This window comes from Muntiacus reevesi, chromosome 11 (assembly GCF_963930625.1).
Source record: "Muntiacus reevesi chromosome 11, mMunRee1.1, whole genome shotgun sequence".
In the NCBI taxonomy this organism is placed as follows: domain Eukaryota; kingdom Metazoa; phylum Chordata; class Mammalia; order Artiodactyla; family Cervidae; genus Muntiacus; species Muntiacus reevesi.
Window position 1 is genome coordinate 24,630,076 of NC_089259.1, and position 26,662 is coordinate 24,656,737.

At 37.6% G+C, this 26,662-nt stretch overlaps 1 protein-coding gene across 7 annotated transcripts in view; it reads right to left on the bottom strand.

Moving 5' to 3' along the window:
* NBEA (neurobeachin) overlaps nucleotides 1-26,662 on the bottom strand; it is a 652,386-nt gene that overhangs the window by 557,196 nt on the left and 68,528 nt on the right. For all 7 annotated transcript variants that reach the window (XM_065901711.1, XM_065901709.1, XM_065901706.1 and 4 more), the window contains exon 2: nucleotides 1,796-2,027. In XM_065901711.1, the coding sequence (XP_065757783.1) occupies nucleotides 1,796-2,027 (232 nt within the window). The remainder of the gene's footprint in view (nucleotides 1-1,795; nucleotides 2,028-26,662) is intronic.

Below are 26,662 nucleotides of genomic sequence, written 5' to 3' on the forward strand. Positions count from 1 at the left end.
CAATTTTTAATTTCGCTGTAACAACTCTTCTTTTCTCATACAAGATTTTTAAAGGAGAAAAAATACTATGAAAATATACTATCAATTTACAATAGATGTTTAAACACCTTCTAGAGATACTTTCAACATTATTAAATGAAAAGAATCTCTTTTAATGTAGCATGCTACAAAACACTCAGAATGAAAACTTAGTAGGGTTTTGGTGGTTACTGGGGCTTCATTAGTATGTTATCTAGATTTAAATTTCTCGACTGAAAAGTAAAGTAGTGGAAATTTTTCTAACACTTTTTTAATGTTTAAATAACAAAAAGTGAAAATTTGTTATCCATATTATTAACAAGAATAAGGGATAAGGAAACTAAGAGGTTTATATAACAGGAAATATGAAGATATGAGTTTCTTGGTAATATCAAGCTTACTATCACCTTACTTCAGTACTCAACAGTTATATATAGTATGTTCAGAATTGTGGCTCACTTTCTAAAGTGTACTCTATAAAGTGCACTTTATTTACAAAAAAGAAAGAAAAAGGAAAGAATTTTAAGGGTTTAAACCCAGATATGAGGATTTAAAGATCAAATGATGTTCTATACAACATGTGTACATGTAAGTTTATACAAATAAATTCCTGCTAATGCTAAAATTTAGAGAAAGGGTACCATATCTCCATCAAAAATATCTTTTAATTTTGATTCTAATTTTTCAAGTTAACCATCAGTAACCAAGACAAGAGAATGCTAAATCATTCTAAATAGAGATACATGCCACCTTGAAAGCAATTACAAATGATTTTAATATATTTAAGAAAAATAAAATTGTGAAATATTGTTTAAATTTTAAAAAGCATTGATCTTTATTCTTCATTCCTTCTTTCCTGTTTAATGTTTTATTCTACTGATATTAAAACTAATTATGCATAAAGCAAAACATTACAGAGGATTTTCTGGTGTTTGAATTATTTTTAAGGATCAGGTATGATCAGATATTGTGAGGAATTATACTAGTACTTTTAGAATTATGAAACCTTTTCATGTCAGAAGAAAGTTAGGCTAAAGACTCATGGCTTAAGAGAATCAACATCACAAACTCCTTATTTTCTGGGAATAGCTGGTGTTCTGGGACCATCTTTCAAAATATTTTTATTTAAGTGCATCTAACCACTGAGGGAAATGGATTTGCAGTTGAGTAAAGGACTGATGATGAAGAATTACACATGTCAAACTTATTTCAAATAACACATAACAACACAAAAACTTTTATCTTGAAATTTCATGCAAATTGTATACTCTAAGCCACAATGTCTGCATTTAATACAAAAATTCCTCCAAAAAATATCAGAGTAAGATTGACATTTCCAAAAATTATAGCATGCTTGTCCTAAGGCTTTTAGCACTTCCTGTTCCATATGTCAGGCTGAAGAAGATGGAGGTCAGAGAACTTTTAATAAAGTACCAATTTTAAAGAAATGTAATATGTATTGTAGTATTTTGATTATGTAAAAGCTTAAGTTCTGCATAGAAAGGCACCGTTCATTTTTCTGATAGATCTCAGAGCACTTATTCCACATTACTCAGATTTTCTAAAACCTGGAAAACCAAAATAGTAATTATATCTGTCTAATACAGAAATCATCTTTCATTCTTCAGGTTTTCCCTTAATATAAAAGGTACATTTCCAATACATCTTGACTTATCTATTTTAAAACAAAGTAGCTTCAACAAACCTATATTAAACTAGAGAATAAGAGAATTATATGAACATTTAAATTATACTTTCCTATCAGATAATCCCATACCTGCTATCATGTCATCTACAGCACTCATTTTCAGCAATACTTGCTCAATGAGCCCAACTTCTGTACTAGTCTGTAAATTCCGAACACTTTTTCGCAGGATGGCTGTAAACATGCTCCATATTTCTGCTTGACATGTGACATCACAGTGTTCCAAAAGCTCTGTCATGCACGTTATGCTTTCAGCATCTTGGATAATAAAGTTCATCTCCAAGTCAAATTCTCCACCAACCAGCTGAAAAGAAATAGAAAAAATCACTATGATAATATAAGAGGTTATATATACAACAAAACAAATATTTAGCTAGCAAGAAAATATTAAGAGTCTAAAAAATATCAAGTCTTCTAGTCAAAAACTAATTTTGATTTAAAAAAAAGTCACTACAGGTAAGTGAAAGGCGCTATAAGAAATAAAACTATCTAAGATAATTTTTTTTTCTTTCAAACGGGAAAAGGCAATTTCAAATCTAGAAGAATAGACCAAAGTAGAACAGATGACTAAGAGGTAAGTTCCGGTACAAATCTTAAAAAGACATTGACTCTGAAAAGTGATAAATACTAGAAGATGCAGATCACTAAAGATAAATGTCAAGGCATGGAAATTCATTTTCTTTTATATTACTAGACTGACAAAAAAGATGTAACAATAAAAGAATAACTGGGTCTAATCTTCATGTATAGAATATGAAGAAATGAGACACTATATTAGCAAACTTATACTAAATGTTGAAAGAATTAATGGTACAATTGTTTAAAAGAGAAATACCTAATATCCAGTGGTACTTAAAAAAAAACAAAACATGTAAACTGGGAAAGAAGGCAACATATTTGACTTGTGACATTATGCCAAGTGAGTCATAAGAACTGCTGTCCCCTCCTATATGCTACTTTAAATACCATGACAGACAAATACACATGGAATAAAAGATATGATGATCCTCTTAATTCTATACTGGTCAAATCACACATGAATTAGTTTATTAAGTAATCAGTACCAATTTTAAGGAAAAACATTAACGACTTGGGTATCTTTTTGATGTAGAGAATGGGAAATTTAGGCAGAAGATAATAGGCCTATACAAAATATGTGACAAATGAGAAGCCATTCATTCCCTTATTCAATAGATATTTTATTTATTAAAAACTAGAACTTCCTGTTCTAAGAAATAGAAATATATCTGTGGACACAAAAAGCACATGCACTAACAGTGCTAAATTCTAGAAATAAAAATGTCTATTTGTATTTACATATATTCTATTTTATTCCAAAAAAGGTTGAAGTTGGCTTACAAATTATATAAAGTATAAAAGAAGACATAAATAGTGAGTAGCTGAGAAAGAGGAAGTAAAGGAAGATAAGATTAAGGACTAGAGATTAGACTCAAGAAGCGGAATTAATTTTCCATCCATGAAAGGTGTTCATTAATATGGACGGGTGAGCACATAATATAATATAGATGTGAAAATAACTGCAATAATAACAACACTACCTAACCTTATTTAACTTATATGAAGAATACATGATGAGAAATGCTGAACTGGAGGAAGCACAAGCTGGAATCAAGACTGCTGGGAGAAATATCAATAACCTCAAATATGCCAATGACATCACCCTTATGCCAGAAAGCAAAGAACTAAAGAGCCTCTTGATGAAAGTGAAAGAGGAGAATGAAAAAGCTGGCTTAAAACTCAACATTCAAAAAACGAAGATTATGGCATCCAGTCCCATCACTTCACGGCAAATAGATGGGGAAAGAGTGGAAACAGTGGCTGACTTTATTTTCTTCGGTTCCAAAATCACTGTAGATGGTGACTGCAGTCATGAAATTAAAAGATGCTTGCTCCTTGGAAGAAAAGCTATAACCAACCTAGACAGCATATTAAAAAGCAGAGACATTACTTTGCCAACAAAAGTCTATCTAGTAATGTACTGTATAGATTTGAGAGTTGGACCATAAAGAAAGCTGACGATGGAAGAACTGATGCTTTTGAACTGTGGTGCTGGAGAAGACTCTTGAGAGTCCCTTGGACTGCAAGGAGATCCAACCAGTCCATCCTAAAGGAGATCAGTCCTGAATATTCATTGGAAGGACTGATGCTGAAGCTGATAGGCCACTTGATGTGAAGAATTGACTCATTGGAAAAGACCCTGATGCTGGGAAAGACTGAAGGCAGGAGGAGAAGGGGACGACAGAGGATGAGATGGTTGGATGGCATCACTGACTCGATGGACATGAGTGTGAGTAAGCTCTGGGAGATGGTGATGGACAGGGAAGTCTGGCATCCTGCAGTTCAGGGGTCACAGAGAGTCGGACATGACTGAGCGACTGAACTGACCTGAGCTTCATATGTCATTTAGCACTATTCTCATGGCTTGACAAAGAACCCTATTATTACCTTCACTTTACAGGTAAGGAATCACAGGTACAGAAAGTTCAAGCAACATCCAAAAATTTCACAAGACTAGTAGATAGAGAACCCAGTATCAAAATCCACTAAGTTTTTCTTTACAAAACTTCATAAAAGCAATAAAATAAAATAACAATATTTTAAAAGTCTCTAAAATTTAAGAGTTTAAAAACACAAAGTATTCTCAAATTGTGAAATATTATACTCCATATATATATATTTTCTTTGTAACAGCTCCAAAATTCAATTTTATAAGAGACTATAACCCTTATGCTGACTTCTGACATTTTACTGAACTAAATATTTTCTCTGGTTAAACCTTGGTTTTACTTCTATATGGCAAACAATTTCAACTCCTCCTACTATTTCTGGTTTATTAACAAAAATAGCTATGATGAAGGTTAAGAGATTGGCTCTGAATTCAGATTTCCTGTATGCTGATTTTTGCTGTACCACTCACTTGCTATGTGACCTTTAATGACGCTACATCTCTAAGCCTCAATCAATTCATCTACAATATGGGAATAAAAGTTCTTAGCTAATAAGCTGCTGTGAAGATTAAATAAATCAAGTAGCTGGGTTAAAAGCACTTAGTAACAAAGTCAGGAGCATTCAATCAAGGAGCTAAAATTAGATATTACTTGTTCTCTAACCCCAACTTTGAGCTAAAAAAAGTAGCCATTTGATCACACACATCTAAAGTACAAGGAAACAGCCAGTGTAACCTTTATGTTTCTGGTAAATGATAAATTATTATGGACTGTGTACTCCCCTAGATATTACTTGTCAATCTAGCAAAACCAACTCAAGCAACATTTTAACTATGCCATCTTCAAACCAAGAACTGCTTACTTATTCATATTTATATACCCAACTGACTTGGGTCACTACTGTCAACTTGTAAACTTATGATTTGTAACTCAGAAGAGGTTCTCTAGAAGCAAACCATATAGAGAAATAAAGTAGGTTAGAAAAGAATGACGTGGACAACTTACTGACTGAACCAAAAAAAGTAGATTCTAAAGTTTAATTCTGTGAGCCTCAGAATAAATCTGTGTAAGAATTAGCATACACTAAAATGGAAAAACATTGACAAATTCTTCAGACTGATCTCCTTAATTAGTTGTAAATGCTTAAATAGAATCTAGTATAATCAAGAAACATTATCAAATGTATAAGTAGCAGAAATGGACTCAGTGGTAACAAAAACAGTCTGCTTTTAAAGGAATTAACAATTATAATGTTTAATTCTAAAAATCAGGCTATTATGTGAAGCCTAAGGTTCCATCTTTCACAGTTTAAAAAAAATGCCCCTTTCTATACATCATTTAATTACAAAACAAAACAAAACAAAACAAACAAACACAGTTACAGCTCCTTGATTTCACTGCCAGAAACTGTACCAATATTTATTACATGTGTTATAACAGAATGGACCTATGTTTTCAGGTGGTCTTTCTAACCCTATTAATTTTTAACACCTTAGTATTAAGGAGGTTAACTGCTTATAGAACTATCATTCCACGATTAGGGAGACATTTACTCTCCACTTGTAATGAATAATTCAGTATTTATCAAGGAAAGCATACAAGAAAAAGTAGAAAAAAATCAGTCTTCATTATTTAAACAATTCTTTAACAACCTTATGAGGAAAAGGCACAGTTGCCTTCAGAGAAGGAACCTAGAGATATACGAGGGTAAGTAATATAACCAAAGTCACATATGAGTTAAGTGGCAGATCCAAACTTCTAATCTACACTAAAAAATGTAATGAAATGACTTGTTATGAAGTCAAGGGTGTAAACTTAAAAAATCGAGCTGGGACATGTCACAGTAGCTCTATGAAAAAAATCAGTGCCTTAATAACAGTGTATGGGTAAAATGAGGAAAGACAAAATGATTTCTGTCAGTAACAAATGAAACATTCAGAGATAGCAAATCACAGTAAAGAAAACTGAAGGCCCAGTTACAAGAAAATTGGCAATAAAAAAGAAAATAAAAATGAAAAAAAATAAATACAAATGATCTTTTTAAATTAACTAAATTGTATTTAGATAAAAGAATAAACATTATTGTATAAAAATTTAGAATATAAAATCCTGGCCTGGAAATGTACTATCTTCTGAAAGTTCTATAGTTTATAATTACTAGTGATTCAAGTATCTTATATTTTTTAAGGATCGCGTTTTCAATATCTTTATTTTGAAATCTTAGATTCATAAAGAATAGGATAAATCCCAGGATCATAAAGAATAATTCAGCTTACATTAATTAGATCAAATTGGATAATCATTAACCTGTTGGATTTTTTTGCAACTCTGTGGATAAACTCTAAGCTAGATAACATTGCTTCAGTTCAGTTGCTCAGTCGTGTCCAACTCTTTGTGACCCCATGAACCACAACAAGCCAGGCCTCCCTGTCCATCACCAACTTTGGGAGTCTACCCACACTCATGTCCATGGAGTCAGTGGTGCCATTCAACCATCTCATTCTCTGCCGTCCCCTTCTCCTACTGCCCTCAATCTTTCTCAGCATCAGGATCTTTTCAAATGAGTCAGCTCTTCGCATCAGGTGGCCAAAGTATTGCAATTTCAGCTTCAACATCAGTCCTTCCAATGAACACCCAGGACTGATCTCCTTTAGGATGGACTGGCTGGACCTCCTTGCAGTCCAAGGGACTCTCAAGAGTCTTCTCCAACACCACAGTTCAAAAGCATTGATTCTTCAGCGTTCAGCTTTCTTTATAGTCCAACTCTCACATACGTACATGACCACTGGAAGAACCACAGCCTTGACAAGACATACCTTTGTTGACAAAGCAATGTCTCTGCTTTTTAATATGCTGTCTAGGTTGGTCATAACTTTCCTTTCAAAGAGTAAGCGTCTTTTCATTTCATGGCTGCAATCACCATCTGCAGTGATTTTGGAGTCCCCAAAATAAAGTCAGCCACTATTTCCACTGTTTCCCCATCTATTTGCCATGAAGTGACGGGACCAGATGCCATGATCTTAGTTTTCTGAATGTTGAGCTTTAAGCCAATTTTTTCCCTCTCCTCTTTCACTTTTATCAAGACGCTCTTTAGTTCTTCTTCACTTTCCGCCAGATATGCAATAACCTGCATATCTGAGGTTATTGATATTTCTCTAAGCAATCTTTTTTTTTTTTTCCTAAGCAATCTTGATTCCAGCTTGTGCTTCCTCCAGCCCAGCATCTCTCATGATGTACTCTGCATGTAAGTTAAATAAGCCGGGTGACAATATACACCCTTGATGTACTCCTCTTCCTATTTGGAACCAGTCTCTTGTTCCATGTCCAGTTCTAACTGTAGCTTCCTGACCTGCATATAGGTTTCTCAAGAGGCAGGTCAGGTGGTCTGGTATTCCCATCTCTTTCAGAATTTTCCACAGTTTATTGTGATCCACACAAAGGCTTTGGCATAGTCAATAAAGCAGAAATAGATGTTTTTCTGGAACCCTCTTGCTTTTTCGATGATCCAGTGGATGTTGGCAATTTGATCTCTGGTTCCTCTGCCTTTTCTAAAACTAGCTTGAACATCTGGAAGTTCATGGTTCATGTATTGCTGAAGCCTGGCTTGGAGAATATTGAGCATTACTTTACTAGGCTGTGAGATGAGTGCAATTGTGTGGTAGTTTCGGCATTCGTTGGCATTGCCTTTCTTTGGGATTGGAATGAAAACTGACCTGTTCCAGTCCTGTTACTTATAAAGCCCAATTCAGCATCCCACATTCAGCTTCTACTTCCCAGTCCCTAGCTACTATCATAGAGAACATTTCTGCAATGCCATTTCTCATTTCATCTAAAACTCTTTTTAAAAAAATATTTCTTTATTTGGTTTGTATCCGGTCTTAGGTGCAGAGCATGGGTGCTCCAGTTGTGGCAGGTGGGCTTAGCTGCCCCACTGCATGTGAGATCTTAGTTCCCCAATTGAAAGAAACCATGTCCCATGCATTACAAGGCAGATTCTTAAACACTGGACTACCACGGAAGTCCTTTAAAACTCTTTATAATGTTATTCCTTATGCATGAGATAGGGCTCTCTCCCAACTTCTAATTTTAACTTCCATTAAGCCTCCAAATGACCAACCTAGACAGCATATTAAAAAGCAGAGACATTACTTTGCCAACAAAGGTCTGTCTAGTCAAAGCTATGGTTTTTCCAGTAGTCATGTACGGATGTGAGTGTTGGTGTCAATCCTAAAGGAAATCAGTCCTGAATATTTATTGGAAGGACTGATGCTGAAGCTGAAATGAAACTCCAATACTTTGGCCACCTGATGCGAAGAACTGACTCTGTAGAAAAGACCCTGATGCTGGGAAAAATTGAAGGCAGGAGGAGAAGGGGACGAAAGAGGATGAGACAGATGGCTGGATGGCATCACTGACTCGATGGACATGAGTTTGAGTAAGCTCCAGGAGTTTTTGATAGACAGGGAAGCCTGGCGTGCTGTGGTCCATGCGGTCACAAAGAGTCAGACAAGACTGAGCCACTGAACTGAAATGAACTGAACTGAAGCCTCCAAATATCAGTTTAAATACCACTTAATCCAGAAAGTCCTCCTACTAACCACAAACAGAGCCCTTACCTGAACTCTCATTACTACCTATCCATATCACCACCATCATTTCAGTATATCCCAGATGTTTACAAATTTCTTTCTAACCCTCACTTTACAGTAAGCTTTGTAAGGATAAGAACTATTTCTTATCTATCAACCTTATCCGGATTACTGGCACACTAACAAACCTATGCAAATTATTCAATATTTAACATGGAATGAAAAGATGGCCAGGTGAGAGGAAGCAGGAAGGAAGTAGGCTGGCAGGAGGACTTCACAAATTCATGGTCCATCATCAGGACCAAACTTTCTACTACCATAATCCACTTTTCTCTTTCGGCAATGAATTGCTCTTAATGCCATATAACTTTTAACATTCCAGAGAAGATCACAAAGTCAAAGAAAATGTTTCCTCATTCTTGTTTATACCCCTTGGTTGCCTTACTTTTTCTTCTTTTATCACTTAGAAAATATGTAAAGTTTAGGAGGTAAAATTCGGGAGACATTATTGTCTAAGTAAGAGGCTAAGTACTCTACACAGAATTTTTAGTTGAAAATATGTAAAGTTTAGGAGGTAAAATTCGGGAGACATTATTGTCTAAGTAAGAGGCTAAGTACTCTACACAGAATTTTTAGTTATTAAAATCAGGGTTAAATATATTTTCACTTCCAGATGCTATTTTCAAGTGAAATCAGTTATAGCATCTTCCTTTGAAAAAGAATGTTGGAAATGATGTCACCAAAATGAGCAGAGTGGGCAGTTATGTCCTCCTTAAAAAAAAAGAGAGAGAGAGAAACAAACATACTAATGATCTGGAAAAACTGGTACATTAACTTCTGAAAATTTCTGAAATAAAGTAAAAAATGTAGAACAATCAAAGGAAGTCTTGGTTAAAAAGAAGCTATTGTTTCATGGTGAAAAGCACTATTCCACCTTCAAGCCCCCACAGCCCAGACTTCAGTAATCACGAGGACTCCAGCCTGCACCATTGTTCTCAAAGAACTATGAGTCTAAACCTGACTGGCAGCTCCCTCAAGGATAGATCCGAAGAATTCTCTTTGCTTTACCCAATTCATAATGTCCCAAGAGCTTGGACACTTTTGCTAAAAGCATTTAAAGTCACACATATTACCTGCAGCAGTCTGGAGCAAGACAACACTTGACACAAGCAATAGACAGATCTAGAAGCCTGGGATGGAAGATATGGGGAAAGAAGGCAATTGTGGGTATAAGGTATATACTGGGTAAGCCAAAAAGCTACATGTATGCCCAGAGCAGGTCACACATTCAGAAAAGGCTTACAAAGACTTTAAGACTTCATTTGTGGCTGACCTTTAGTTTCTACACTACATAGTGAAAGCTATGGCAGAGAGGTAAACAGTCTAAGTATTGAAGAAATCTCTAGCACAGAGCAAAATATAAGGAAGATAATTATCTTTTTCTTAATAGCACTAACAACCCACAATATTAACTACAAACATGAGAGAGTAAGGAAAAGAATTCAATTTTCAGTTTCCACTCAACAATATTCAAAACACCCAATTTTCAAAAAAAATTATGAGACACATAAAGTAACAGGAAAGAATGGCCTATCAAAAGAAAAAAAATAATTTTCTTTTCAAAATCTGATAACTACTTTTAAATCACTGCAGATGGTGACTGCAGCCAGGAAATTGAAAGAGGTTTACTCCTTGGAAGGAAAGTTATGACCAACCTAGACAGTATATTAAAAAGCAGAGACATTACTTTGCCGACAAAGGTCCATCTAGTCAAGGCTATGGTTTTTCCAGTCAGCTGGACTATAAAGAAAGCTGAACGCTGAAGAATCAATGCTTTTGAACTGTGGTGTTGGAGAAGACTCTTGAGAGTCCCTTGGACTGCAAGGAGGTCCAGCCAGTCCATCCTAAAGGAGATCAGTCCTGGGTGTTCATTGGAAGGACTGATGTTGAAGCTGAAACTGCAATACTTTGGCCACCTGATGCGAAGAGTTGACTCATTTGAAAAGATCCTGATGCTGGGAAAGATTGAAGGTGGGAGGAGAAGGGGACAACAGAGAATGAGATGGTTGGATGGCATCACCGACTCGACGGATGTGGGTTTGGGTGGACTCCGGGAGTAGGTGATGGACAGGGAGGCCTGGTGTCACAAAGAATTGGGGTCACAAAGAATTGGACATGACTGAGCGACTGAACTGAACTGAACTAATCCTCTATTTTATCTTTCAGCTTACATTTTGTTTTCTATTAGCATACAGATGTCTTCTACTCTTAGCCAAGCAAATTACTTTTAGAAATTATAAAGCTCTTGAATTAATGTTTTCTAAAGAATTGATCTTCAGTATAAAGCTATGCTCAGTCACTTCAGTCACATTTACTCTTTGTGATCCCATGGCCTGTAGCCCACCAGGCTCCTTCTGTCCATGAGATTTCCCAGTCAAGAACACTAGAGTGGGCTGCCATTTACTCCTGCAAGGGATCTTTCCAACCCAGGGATTGAACCTGCATCTCCTGCATTGGCAGGTGAATTATTTACCACTGAGCTACCTGGGAAGCCCCATACATGTATATAATTTTACAAAGAAACAAGTGAAAAACAAGATAATGAAGAAACACCATTTTGTGAACATGTTATGTCTTGAGTAATCAAAGCATATCGCTTCATTTATTCTCAAAACTCTAAGATGAGAACCTTAAACAAGGAAACTGAGGTGAGCATAAGTTAAGTAAGCTTCCCAAGGTCCCTAAGCCAGTGTTAGCAACAGAATTCTCTTTTCAATATCATAAAGAATTAAGAAGTATATCATTACCAGACAGATCATCCACAAGACATAAATATGTATTTCCACCAGTCATCTACCCGCCAGATATGGTGGTACACATTAACATGCATAATAAATGGCTTTTAGGAAAATGTTCAGTAAATAACAGAAAAGCAATTTATAATTTGGGCTTGAACACAATAAAAATTAATGATCCTATACCCAACAAACCAAGACAAGAAAAATAGAAAAAAAATTGTTTTTTCTTGTTTCTTTCCCACCAGGCCTCTCTACAAGTAATTTATATTGACGATCTTTCTGTGGTACAGAAATAACTATACCCAAGAGTACAACAACTGCTGCTACAAATACCATCCATAAAAACTCTAGGGAAGGGAGGAAAAAACAAAAGAATGACTATCACAGAGAAAGTGCCTTCTATAAAGGATATATTAAAAAACATGCACTTTATTAAAAGCAGTACAATCATTTTTAATAATTTTTTATAACTGTTTTATAAGAATACACAAGCAAATATGATAAATACATTGAGCTAGTAGGAGCCACTTGATGTTTGAAGGAAAACTAAATCTGTTAACTGCCAAACTACAATATATTTTAAATTCTAATTCTCAGCCAAACACTGAAAACACTAATGTATTTCATAAATAAAAAACAAAGTAAAGACTTCTGCAGACAAATAAAAGCTGAGAGAGTCTGGGGCTCACAGACTTTTACTATAAAAAAAATGTTAAGGTAAGTTCTTTCAACAGAAGGAAAACAACACCAGATGGAAATTTGAAATGTCACAAAAAAACAGAAGAGAGGCAGAATTGTTAAGACTGTTGTTAAATACAAAAGACTTTCTTTTTTCTCATTTTGAAAACTCTTTAAAAGAAAACTATCTAAAGCAAAAAAATAATAATCCATTAAGGGATTTATAACACATGAAAGTAAAATCAATGACAGAAAGATTACAAATGACAAGAAAGCAGAAATGTAAGTACACGTTTAAAAGATATTCATACCCTATACTTGAAGCAGTATATTATTGAAGATACAGAGTGATAAGTTAAGAATGCACATTGTAAACTCTAGAGAAAACACTAAATGTGAAAAGAAAATAAATACTGGAAACTTAACAGCTACCCTCTTAAAGAAGACATGGATTTTTTTCCCCCCAATAAACACTACTGTACTATAAGATCCTTTTAATTTGTTGAATCCTTGAAAGCAGGCACCCTGGATACAGAGGGCCAACTGTGTGACTTGAGTATCCTCAAATTTTGGTATCCAGAATCAGTTCCTTACTATCAATCAACTTAATTTAATTGTTGGGCTTCTTTGCTGGTTCAGATGACAAAGAGTTCACCTTCAATGTGGGAGACCTGGGTTCAATCCCAGGGTTGGGAGAGTATGGCCACCCACTCCAGTATTCTTGCCTGGAGAATCCCATGGACAGAGGAGCATGGTGGGCTATAGTCCATGGGGTCGCAAAGAGTCAGACACAACTGACTGACTAAGCACAATCTAATTGTTACAGAGGCAAATAAATCACTCTATCAAGCAACGTATTTCAAACACACATCAAATATTCACCAGAATGAGAATATCCTGGGCTATAAATGAATTCTCAATAAAGTTTAAAATTTAGAACACAGTGGAATTAAATAAATCAATAAAAATACATTTTCATTTCTGCACAATAGTTTCCTCAAATTTTAAAAAGAAGGAAAAATTCCAAACTCACTTTGTGGGCCAACAATATAATGATAATAAAAACAGAAAACCATGCAGGAAGAACAACAAAAAACTACAGCGAAATAACCCTTATGAACATTAAAAAAAAAAAAAAAAAAAAAAAAACTTAACAAAACACAGCAAGTCAAATCCAGCTGCACATTTAAAAAAAAAAAAGAATCATGTCCTCGTACATTTTATCCCAGGAAAGGAAGTAGGTTTTACCAATGAAAAAATGAAATACTGTAATTCAATAGATTCACAGATAAAGAACAAAAGTCACATTATCATTACAGGAAAATCATTTGACAATATCCAAAAAAAACTTTTAGCAATAGGAGTATAAAGGAACTTAAATTGATAAAAGGCATCTATGACACATCTACATTAAACATCATACTTAATGGTGAATGAATATGCACTTTTTAAGAAAAAGGCAAGATTTACTCTGCAAACACTTCTATTCAGCATTATACTGGATGCCCAAGCCAATGTAAAATGTTAAGAAAAATAGGTACATAAAAGGCATACAAATTGTAAAAGAAAAAATACATATACAAATCTTGTACCGGTCTCCATGAAAAATCCTAAGGAATCTATTTCAAAACTTTCAAATTAATAAAAATTTTACTAAATTCTCAAGATTTAAAATCAATATATGAAAAATCTTTACAGCTTTTATATAGGCAGAGAATAATTAGAATAAATTAAATTCAAAAGGAACATCACTTGAAAAAGCATAAAGCAGGGGCTTCTCTTGTAGTCTAGTGGTTAGGAATCTGCCTTGCAGTGCAAGGGACACTGGCTCGATCTCTGGTCTAGGAGGATACTACATGCTTTGGAGCAACCAACTCTAAGCACCACAAAGACTGAAACCTGCGCACCAATGGTCTGTGCTCCACAACAAGCGAAGCCACAGCAATGAGAAGATCAAGCATCACAAATAGAGAGTAGCCCCCACGTGTCTCAGATAGAGAAATGAAGACCCAGAGCGGCTGAAAATATATAGTTCAGTTCAGTTCGATCGTTCAGTCATGTCCTACTCTTTGCGATCCCATGGACTGCAGCACGCCAGTTTCCCTGTTCATCAACAACTCTCAGAGCTTACTCAAAATGCATGCTGATCTACTTGGTGATGCCATCCAACCATCTCAAGCTTTGTCATTTGCTTTTCCTCCCGCCTTCAATTATTACCAGGATCAGGGTCTTTACTAAGGAATCGGTTCTTTGCATCAGGTGGCCAAAGTATTGGAGCTTCAGCCTCAGCATCAGTCCTTCCAATGAATATTCAGGACGATTTTGTTTAGGATGAATTGCTTGGATCTCCTTGCAGTCCAAGGGGCTCTCAAGAGTCTTCTCCAACACCACAGGTCAAAAGCATCAATTCTTTGGCACCCAGCTTTCTTTATAGTCCAACTCTCACATCCATACATGACTACTGGAAAAACCATAGCTTTGACTAGACGGACCTTTGTTGGCAAAGTAATGTCTCTGCTTTTTAATATGCTGTCTAGGTTGGTTTTAACTTTTATTCCAAGGAGCAAGTGTCTTTCAATTTCATGGCTGCAATCACCATCTGCAGTGATTTTGGAGCCCCAAAAAAGAGTCTCGCTCTTTCCATTGTTTCCCCATCTATTTGCCATGAAGTTATGGGACCAGATGCCATGATTTTAGTTTTCTGAATGTTGATTTTTAAGCCAACATTTTCACTCTCCTCTTTCACTTTCATTAAGAGGCTCTTTAGTTCCTAGCTATCTGACATAAGGGTAGTGTCATCTGCACATCTGAGGTGACTGATATTTCTCCCGGCAGTCTTGATTCCAACATGTGCTTCATCCAGTCCAGTGTTTCTCATGATACACTCTGCACAGACATTAAATAAGCAGCCTGACAACATACAGCATTGACAAATGCCTTTCCCGTTTTGGAACCAGTGTGTTGTTCCATGTCCAGTTATAAATGTTGCTTCTTGACCTGCATACAGATTTCTCAGGAGGCAAGTAATGTGGTCTAATATTCCCACCTCTTTAAGAATTATCCACAGTTTGTTGTGATCCACAGAGTCAAAGGCTTTGGCACAGTCATAAACCAGAAGTAGCTGTATTTCTGGAATTCTCTTGCTTTTTTGATGATCCAACAGATGCTGGAAATCTGATCTCTGGTTCCTCTGCCTTTTCTAAATCCAGCTTGAACAGCTGGAATTTCTCAGTTCACATACTGTTGAAGCCTGGCTTGGAGAATTTTGAGCATTACTAGTATGTGAGATGAATACAACTGTACGGTAGTTTGAACATTCTTTGGCATTGCCTTTCTTCAGGACTGGAATGAGAACTGACCTTTCCCAGTCCTGTGGCCACTGCTGAGTTTTCCAAACTTGTTGGCATATTGAGTGCAGCACTTTCACTGCATCTTTTAGGATTTGATATAGCTCAAGAAGAATTCCATCACCTCCACTAGCTTTGTTTGTAGTGATGCTTCCTAAGGCCCACTTGGCATACATTCTAGGATGTCTGGGTCTAGATGAGTGATCACTCCATCATGGTTATCTGGGTCATGAAGATCTTTTCTGTATAGTTCTTCTGTGTATTTTTGCCACCTCTGTATAATATCTTCTGCTTCTGTTAGGTCCTTACCATTTCTGTCCCTTATTGTGCCCATCTTTGCATGAAATGTTCCCTTCGTATCTCTAATTGTCTTGAAGAGATCTCTAGTCTTTCCCATTCTATTGTTTCACTCTATTTCTTTCCATTAATCACTGAGGAAGGCTTTCTTATCTCTCCTTGCTATTCTTTGGAACTCTGCATTCAAATGGGTATATAAATGGTAGAGCAGAAGGACCGCGCTCATCTTCTCCTGTGAGAACACCAAAATTAAAACTTTCTGCTGAACAACCATCAATAGGAGAATGTTGGATCCCACCAAAAAAAGATATCCCACATCCAAGGGCAAAGGATAAGCTGCAGCAAAACGGTAGGAGGGGTGAAGTCATGTTTACAATCAAATCCTGTACCCGCCAGAAATGCTCGGAGGGCTCAAAGAAAACCTTGTGGGTGCCAGGAGACCCCACAGACTGACCAGACCTGCCTTTGAGTGTCTGAGTGTCTCCTGCATAGGTATGAGTCAGCGGTGGTCTGCTGAAGGAGCAGGGGTTTTGGGTGCAGCAGACCCAGGTATGGCATAAGTGCTCTTGGAGGAGGTCACCATTAACCCCACCTAGAGCCACCAGAGCTTACACAGGACTGAGTAAATAGAATTTTGTAGGGCACAAAAAAAACCTTGTGCTTACCAGGACCCAGGAGATATGAGTAGCGACCCCATAAGAGACTGACCCAGACTTGCCCGAGAAGGTCCAGGAGTGCGGGTTGGCAACGGCATGCAGCAGTGACCCAGGCACTAAGAGCAGCAGTGCTTGCAAGGCACCTTTTGAAGGAGGTCACCATATCTTCATTACCTCCACCATGCTTTGGCCTCAGATAAAACAACAGGGAGGGAACACAGCCCCGCCCATGAACAGAAAAGTGGATTAAAGATTTACTGAGCATGGTCCCGCCCATCAGAACAAGACCCAGTTTCCCCCTCAGCCAGTCTCCCCCTTCAGGAAACTTCCATAAGACTTCTTATCCTTATCCACCAGAGGGTAGACAGAATGAAAACCAGCCACAGAAAACTAACCAAACTGATCACATGGACCACAGCCTTATCTAACTCAATGAAACTATAAGCCATGAAATGTAGGGCCAGCCAAAATGGATGGGTCATGATGGAAAATTCTGACAAAATGTGGTCCACCAGAGAAGGGAATGGCAAATCACTTCAGTATTCTTGCGTTGAGAAACCTATGAACCGTATGAAAAGGCAAAAAGATATGACACTGAAAGGTGAACTCCCCAGGTCAGCAGGCACCCAATATGCTACTGGAGAAAAGAGGAGAAGGAACTCCAGAAACAATGAAGAGACACAGACAAAGGAAAAACACCACCCAGTTGTGGATGTGACTGGTGATGGAAGTAAAGTTCGACGCTGTAAAGAACAACACTGCAAAGGAACCTGGAATGTTAGGTCCATGAATCAAGGTAAATTAGAAGTGGTCAAACAGGAGATGGCAAGAGTGAACATCAACATTTTAGGAATTAGTGAGCTAAAATGGACTCGACTGCATGAATTTAACTCAGATGACCATTATATCTACTACTATGGGCAAGAATCCCTTAGAAGAAATGCAGTAGCCATCACAGTCAACAAGAGTCTGAAATGTAGTACTTGGAGGCAATCTCAAAAACAACAAACTCTGTTTCCAAGGCAAACCATTCAATATCACAATGATCCAAGTCTATGCCCCAACCAGTAACGATGAAAAAGTTGAAGTTGAATGGTTCTATGAAGACCTACAAGACCTTCTAGAACTAACAACCAAACGAGATGTCCTTTTCATCATAGGGGAATAGAATGCAAAAGTAGGAAGTCAAGAGATAACTGTAGTAACAGGCAAATTTGGCCTTGGAGTACAAAATGAAGCAGGGCAAAGACTAACAGAGTTTTGCCAAGAGAAGGTGATAGTCAAAGCAAACACCCTCTTCCAACAACACAAGAGAAGACTCTACACATGGACATCACCAGATGGTCAACACCAAAATCAGACTGATTATATTCTTTGCAGCCAAAGAAAGAGACCCTCTACACGGTCAGCAAAAACAAGACCGGGAGCTGAATGTGGCTCAGATCATAAACTCCTTATGCCAAATTCAGAATTAAATTGAAGGAAGTAGGGAAAACCACTAGACCATCCAAGTATGACCTAAAGAAAATCCTTTATGCTTATACAGTGGAAGTGCCAAACAGATTCAAGGGATTAGATCTGATAGACAAGAGTGCCTAATGAACTACGGAGGGAGGTTCATGACACCGTACAGGAGGCAGTGATCAAGATCAAACTCAAAAGAAAGAAATGCAAAAAGGCAAAATGGTTGTATGAGGAGACCTTAAATATATCTGAGAAAAGAAGAGACGCTAAAGGCAAAGGAGAAAAGGAGAGATAGACACATTTGAAATATATATAATTAATTAATTTTAAAAGTTATGAAGAAAATAATTTTTAAAAATAGCATAAAACATAAAATACTCAGAAATTTATCTAAATATTTGCAAGGTCTACACATTTAAAACTAGAAAATATTCCTAAGACTTTTATCAAAAGAGAGAACTAAAACCTAAACAGGCATAAAAATGCATCATTGGTCAATCCCACCCCAGTTTTTACATACTCCAAATCAAAATTGTGACTTTTTGTCAGAAATTCATAAGCTGATCCTAGAATGCACATGGAAATTAAAGGGGATTATAAGAACCCAATGGCTTCCGAGGTGGCCCTTGTAGTAAGGAAGCCGTCTGCCAACACTGGAGACTTTAGGGCTGTGCGTTTGATCCTTAGGTTGGAAAGATCCCTTGGAGGAGGACATGGCAACCCACTCCAGCATTCTTGCCTGGAGAATCCCATGGACAGAGGAGCCTGGTGGGCTACAGTCCCTAGGATCGCAAAAAGTCAAACACAACTGAAGTGACTTAGTACACATGCTTAACAGACCAAATAAATTCAACTCAAAACAAACTTGAGAGGTCCTAAACTACTAAACTTTATGAGAAAGTAACAAAAAGCAAGACAATGTGGTATTGCCACAAGAATTAACATCTGAATTAATAGAACATTACAGGAACTCCAGAAATAGACACACACAAATCATATCAGTGGAAGATAAGTTGACAAAAAACAAGATAAACAATGATAAATGGGAGGGAGGAGCCAAGATGGCGGAGGAGTAGGACGGGGAGACCACTTTCTCTCCTAGAAATTCATCAAAAGAATAACTGTATGCAGAGCAAACTTCACAAAACAACTTCTGATCGCTAGCAGAGGTCACCAGGCGCCCAGAAAAGCAGCCCATTGTCTTCGAAAGGAGGTAGGACAAAATATAAAAGATAAAAAGTGAGACAAAAGAGCTAAGGACGGAGATCCGTCCCGGGAAGGGTCTTAATAGAGGACGTTCCCAGATACCGGGGAACCCTCACACTGGCGGGCCTGGGGGAAGTGTTTGAATCTCAGAGGGCAACCTGACTGGGAGAGAAACAATAATAAAACCCACAGATTACGAGCCTAAAAGCAACTCCCAGCAGGAAAGTACCCCAGACACCCGCATCCGCCACCAGCAAGTGGGGGCGGAACGGAGAGGAGCGAGCGGCATTATTTGGGGCAGGGTCCGGGCCTGAGAGCCCTGTGGACAATCGGAGGGAGCTTTTGTGAGTTCCCAGCTTGAACTGTGGGAGAGCAAGAGAGAGAAAATTAACCGGCCAGAACACGCTGCCTGCGGTTCGCAGAGCAAAGGGACCGAGATTCTGGATGGTCGACATCCGCCGGGAGGGTCGCGGCGAGACAAAGGGCACAGGCACCCGACCAGCGCAGGCGGGGACTGGGGCTAGGGACGCGGCGCGCAGAAGGCGCACGCACCGGACTGGCGCCGGCGGAATCTGAGACTGGGACCGCGGAAGGGAGTGGGCGCGCGCACCCAGGGAGAGTGCGCCCGTCAAGCGTCAAGCCCCTGGCTGCCTGGACCGCTCTGACGGGGAGGGCACAGGGAGCAGGCGCAGATCTCAGTTCCGACCCTTGGCGGAACACCCGAGGGCTGGAACTGCGCGCAGCGCCGCTCCATATAGAACAGCTGGGAGCCTGAGCAGCTCCGGAGCCCGAGCAACTCTAGCCTCTCCCTGCAGCGCGACGGAACTAGCTACCTGAATAAGAGTCCACCTCCGCCCGCTTGGGTCAGGGCAGAAATGAGGCCCTGAAGAGCCTGGCAAACAGAAGCCAAACCGCTTCAGAAGGAACTGGTGCAACAGATTAAAATCCCTGTAGGAAACACTGACCACACCACAAGGGTCCTGTAGATATCAAGAAGTGTAAGCTGGAACGAGGAGCTATCTGAAACTGAGCCGAACCCACACTGACTGCAACAGCTCCAGAGAACTTCCTACATATATTTTTACTTTTTTTTTTTTTCTTTCTTTCTTTCTTTCTTTTTTTTTTTTTTTAAGCAGGGGAAAAAAAAGAAAATTTTTTTTTTAGTTTTATTTTTTCTTTTTAATTTTTTCTCTTTTATTTTCCTTTAAAATTCCCTATTACTCCCCCATTACTCCTTAACATTCATTTTCATAAATTCTTATGATTTTTGTAGTTAGGGAAAATTTTTTTTTCCTCTTTTTTTTCTCTTCTTCTTCTTTATTTTTTTTTTTCCCTTCTCCTCCTCTATTTTTTATTTTTCTTCTTCTCTTATTTCTTTTAAAGTCCTCTAGTACTCCTCTACTACTCCTTAATTATTCATTTTCAATACACTATAACCTTACAAAGAGGAGAGGAAAAAAGGAAAAAAAAGAAGAGAAGCCTTATTTTTAAACCGAACCTCATATATATTTCTAAAATTTTTGGGGGGGGGTGTTTTTGTTTTTGTTTTTAATATAGTATTTTTATGAGTCTAACCTATACTCTAGATTTTTAATTTTTGTTCTTCAGTATATGATATAAACTGTAAACATTTAAGAATCCAATATTCAGTTTCCATTTTTATTCAGGAGTGTGGTGATTATTCTCTCCCAATCTTGACTCTCTGTTTTCTACCTCAGAACGCCTCTATTTCCTCCTTTCCCCTTCTCTTCCCAATTCAATTCTGTGAATCTTTGCTGGTGTCTGGGCTACGGAGAACACTCTAGGAACAGACGACTGCATAGATCTGTCTCTCTCCTCTTGAGTCCCCCTTTTTCTCCTCCTGCTCATCTCTATTTCCCTCTTCCCTGTCCTCTTCTTCATGTACTCTGTGAACCTCTCTGGGAGCCCCTAACAGGGGAGAATCTTTTCGCCATTAACCTAGAAGTTTTATTATCAGTGCTGTATAGTTGGAGAAGTCCTGAGACTACAGGAAGAATAAAACTGAAATCCACAGGCAGGAGATTTAAGCCCAAAACCTGAGAACACCACAAAACTCCTGACTACATGGAACTTTAAGTAATAAGAGACCGTCCAAAAGCCTTCATACCTACACTGAAACCAACCAACACCCAGGAGCCAACAAGTTTTAGAGCAAGACATATCACACAAATTCCCCAGCAACACAGGAACATAGCCCTGAAAGTCAACATACAGACTGCCCAAAGTCACACCTAACACATAGACCCATCTCAAAACTCATTACTGGGCACACCATTGCTCTTCAAAGAGAAGAAATCAAGTTCCATGCTCCAGAATACTGAAACAAGCTTCCCTAACCAGGAAACCTTGACAAGTCAACCGTCCAACCCCACCCACTGGGTAAAAACTCCACAATAAAAAGAAATCACAGACCTCCAGAATACAGAAAACCCACTCCAGACACAGCAATCTAAACAAGATGAAAAGGCAGAGAAATACCCAACAGGTAAAGGAACATGACAAGTGCCCACCAAGTCAAACAAAAGAGGAGGAGATAGGGAATCTATCTGAAAAAGAATTTAGAATAATGATAATAAAAATGATCCAAAATCTTGAAAACAAAATGGAGTTACAGATAAATAGCCTGGAGACAAAGATTGAAAAGATGCAAGAAATGTTTAATAAAGACCTAGAAGAAATAAAAGAGAGTCAATTAAAAATGAATAATGCAATGAATGAGATCAAAAACACTTTGGAGGGAACCAAGAGTAGAATAACGGAGACAGAAGATAGGATAAGTGAGGTAGAAGATAGAATGGTGGAAATAAATGAAGCAGAGAGGAAAAAAGAAAAAAGGATCAAAAGAAATGAGGACAACCTCAGGGACCTCTGGGACAATGTGAAACGCCCCAACATTCGAATCATAGGAGTCCCAGAAGAAGAAGACAAAAAGAAAGGCCACGAGAAAATACTCGAGGAGATAATAGCTGAAAACTTCCCTAAAATGGGGAAGGAAATAGCCACCCAAGTCCAAGAAACCCAGAGAGTCCCAAACAGGATAAACCCAAGGCGAAACACTCCAAGACACATAGTAATCAAATTAACAAAGATCAAACACAAAGAACAAATACTAAAAGCAGCAAGGGAGAAACAACAAATAACACACAAAGGGATTCCCATAAGGATAACAGCTGATCTATCAATAGAAACCCTCCAGACCAGAAGGGAATGGCAGGACTTAATGAAAGTAATGAAAGAGAATAATCTACAACCTAGATTACTGTACCCAGCAAGGATCTCATTCAGATATGAAGGAGAATTCAAAAGCTTTACAGACAAGCAAAAGCTGAGAGAATTCAGCACCACCAAACCAGCTCTTCAACAAATGCTAAAGGATCTTCTCTAGACAGGAAATGCAGAAAGGTTGTATAAACGTGAACCCAAAACAACAAAGTAAATGGCAACGGGACCACACCTATCAATAATTACCTTAAATGTAAATGGGTTGAATGCCCCAACCAAAAGACAAAGATTGGCTGAATGGATACAAAAACAAGACCCCTATATATGCTGCCTACAAGAGACCCACCTCAAAACCAGAGACACATACAGACTAAAAGTGAAGGGCTGGAAAAAAATATTTCATGCAAATGGAGACCAAAAGAAAGCAGGAGTCGCAATACTCATATCAGATAAAATAGACTTTCAAATAAAGGATGTGAAGAGAGACAAAGAAGGACACTACATAATGATCAAAGGATCAATCCAAGAAGAAGATATAACAATTATAAACATATATGCACCCAACATAGGAGCACCGCAATATGTATGGCAAACGCTAATGAGTATGAAAGAGGAAATTAATAGCAACACAATAATAGTGGGAGACTTTAATACCCCACTCACAACTATGGATAGATCAACTAAACAGAAAATCAACAAGGAAACACAAACCTTAAATGATACAATGGACCAGCTAGACCTAATTGATATCTATAGGACATTTCACCCCAAAACAATCAATTTCACCTTTTTCTCAAGTGCACACGGAACCTTCTCCAGAATAGATCACATCCTGGGCCATAAATCTGGTCTTGGAAAATTCAGAAAAATTGAAATCATTCCAGTCATCTTTTCTGATCACAGTGCAGTAAGATTAGATCTCAATTCCAGGAAAAAAATTGTTAAAAATTCAAACATATGGAGGCTAAATAACACACTTCTGAATAACCAACAAATCATAGAAGAAATCAAAAAAGAAATCAAAATATGTATAGAAATGAATGAAAATGAAAACACAACAACCCAAAACCTATGGGACACTGTAAAAGCAGTGCTAAGGGTAAGGTTCATAGCATTACAGGTTTACATCAAGACACAAGAAAAAAGCCAAATAAATAACCTAACTCTACACCTAAAGCAGTTAGAGAAGGAAGAAATGAAGAACCCCAGGGTCAGCAGAAGGAAAGAAATCTTAAAAATTAGGGCAGAAATAAATGCAAAAGAAACGAAAGAGACCATAGCAAAAATCAACAAAGCTAAAAGCTGGTTTTTTGAAAAAATAAACAAAATTGACAAACCATTAGCAAGACTCATTAAGAAACAAAGAGAGAAGAACCAAATTAACAAAATAAGAAATGAAAAGGGTGAGATCACAACAGACAACACTGAAATACAAAGGATCATAAGAGACTACTACCAGCAGCTCTATGCCAATAAAATGGACAACTTGGATGAAATGGACAAATTCTTAGAAAAGTATAACTTTCCAAAACTGAACCAGGAAGAAATAGAAGATCTTAACAGAACCATCACAAGCAAGGAAATTGAAACTGTAATCAAAAATCTTCCAGGAAACAAAAGCCCAGGACCAGATGGCTTCACAGCTGAATTCTACCAAAAATTTAGAGAAGAGCTAACACCTATCTTACTCAAACTCTTCCAGAAAATTGCAGAAGAAGGTAAAGTCCCAAACTCATTCTATGAGGCCACCATCACCCTAATTCCAAAACCAGACAAAGATGCCACAAAAAAAGAAAACTACAGGCCAATATCACTGATGAACATAGATGCAAAAATCCTTAACAAAATTCTAGCAAACAGAATCCAACAACATATTAAAAAAATCATACACCATGACCAAGTGGGCTTTATCCCAGGAATGCAAGGATTCTTTAATATCCGCAAGTCAATCAATGTAATACACCACATTAACAAATTGAAAGATAAAAACCATATGATTATCTCAATAGATGCAGAGAAAGCCTTTGACAAAATTCAACACCCATTTATGATTAAAACTCTCAAGAAAGCAGGAATAGAGGGAACATACCTCAACATAATAAAAGCTATATATGACAAACCCACAGCAAGCATCACCCTCAATGGTGAAAAATTGAAAGCATTTCCCCTGAAATCAGGAACAAGACAGGGGTGCCCACTCTCACCACTACTATTCAACATAGTCTTGGAAGTTTTGGCCACAGCAATCAGAGCAGAAAAAGAAGTAAAAGGAATCCAGATAGGAAAAGAAGAAGTGAAACTCTCGCTGTTTGCAGATGACATGATCCTCTACATAGCAAACCCTAAAGACTCTACCAGAAAATTACTAGAGCTAATCAACGAATATAGTAAAGTTGCAGGATATAAAATTAATACACAGAAATCCCTTGCATTTCTATACACTAACAATGAGAAAACAGAAAGAGAAATTAAGGAAACAATACCATTCACCATTGCAACAAAAAGAATAAAATACTTAGGAGTATATCTACCTAAAGAAACAAAAGACCTGTACATAGAAAACTATAAAACACTGATGAAAGAAATCAAAGAGGACACAAACAGATGGAGAAACATACCGTTTTCATGGATTGGAAGAATCAATATTGTCAAAATGGCTATTCTACCCAAAGCAATCTATAGATTCAATGCAATCCCTATCAAGCTACCAACGGTATTTTTCACAGAACTAGAACAAATAATTTCACAATTTGTATGGAAATACAGAAAACCACGAATAGCCAAAGTAATCTTGAGAAAGAAGAATGGAACTGGAGGAATCACCCTCCCTGACTTCAGACTCTACTACAAAGCCACAGTCATCAAGACAGTATGGTACTGGCACAAAGACAGAAATATAGATCAATGGAACAGAATAGAAAGCCCAGAGATAAATCCACGAACCTATGGACACCTTATCTTTGACAAAGGAGGCAAGGATATACAATGGAAAAAAGACAACCTCTTTAACAAGTGGAGCTGGGAAAACTGGTCAACCACTTGTAAAAGAATGAAACTAGAACACTTTCTAACACCATACACAAAAATAAACTCAAAATGGATTAAAGATCTAAATGTAACAGCAGAAACTATAAAACTCCTAGAGGAGAACATAGGCAAAACACTCTCTGACATAAATCTCAGCAGGATCCTCTATGACCCACCTCCCAGAATATTGGAAATAAAAGCAAAACTAAACAAATGGGACCTAATGAAACTTAAAAGCTTTTGCACTACAAAGGAAACTATAAGTAAGGTGAAAAGACAGCCCTCAGATTGGGAGAAAATAATAGCAAATGAAGAAACAGACAAAGGATTAATCTCAAAAATATACAAGCAACTCCTGAAGCTCAATTCCAGTAAAATAAATGACCCAATCAAAAAATGGGCCAAAGAACTAAACAGACATTTCTCCAAAGAAGACATACAGATGGCTAACAAACACACGAAAAGATGCTCAACATCACTCATTATTAGAGAAATGCAAATCAAAACCACAATGAGATACCATTACACGCCAGTCAGGATGGCTGCTATCCAAAAGTCTACAAGCAATAAATGCTGGAGAGGGTGTGGAGAAAAGGGAACCCTCTTACACTGTTGGTGGGAATGCAAACTAGTACAGCCAATATGGAAAACAGTGTGGAGATTTCTTAAAAAACTGGAAATAGAACTGCCATATGACCCCGCAATACCACTTCTGGGCATACACACCGAGGAAACCAGATCTGAAAGAGACACGTGCACCCCAATGTTCATCGCAGCACTGTTTATAATAGCCAGGACATGGAAGCAGCCTAGATGCCCATCCACAGATGAATGGATAAGGAAGCTGTGGTACATATACACCATGGAATATTACTCAGCCGTTAAAAAGAATTCATTTGAATCAGTTCTAATGAGATGGACGAAACTGGAGCCCATTATACAGTGAAGTAAGCCAGAAAGATAAAGAACATTACAGCATACTAACACATATATACGGAATTTAGAAAAATGGTAACGATAACCCTATATGCAAAACAGAAAAAGAAACACAGAAGTACAGAACAGACTTTTGAACTCCGTGGTAGAAGGTGAGGGTGGGATGTTTCAAAAGAAGAGCATGTATATTATCTATGGTGAATCAGATCACTAGCCCAGGTGGGATGCAT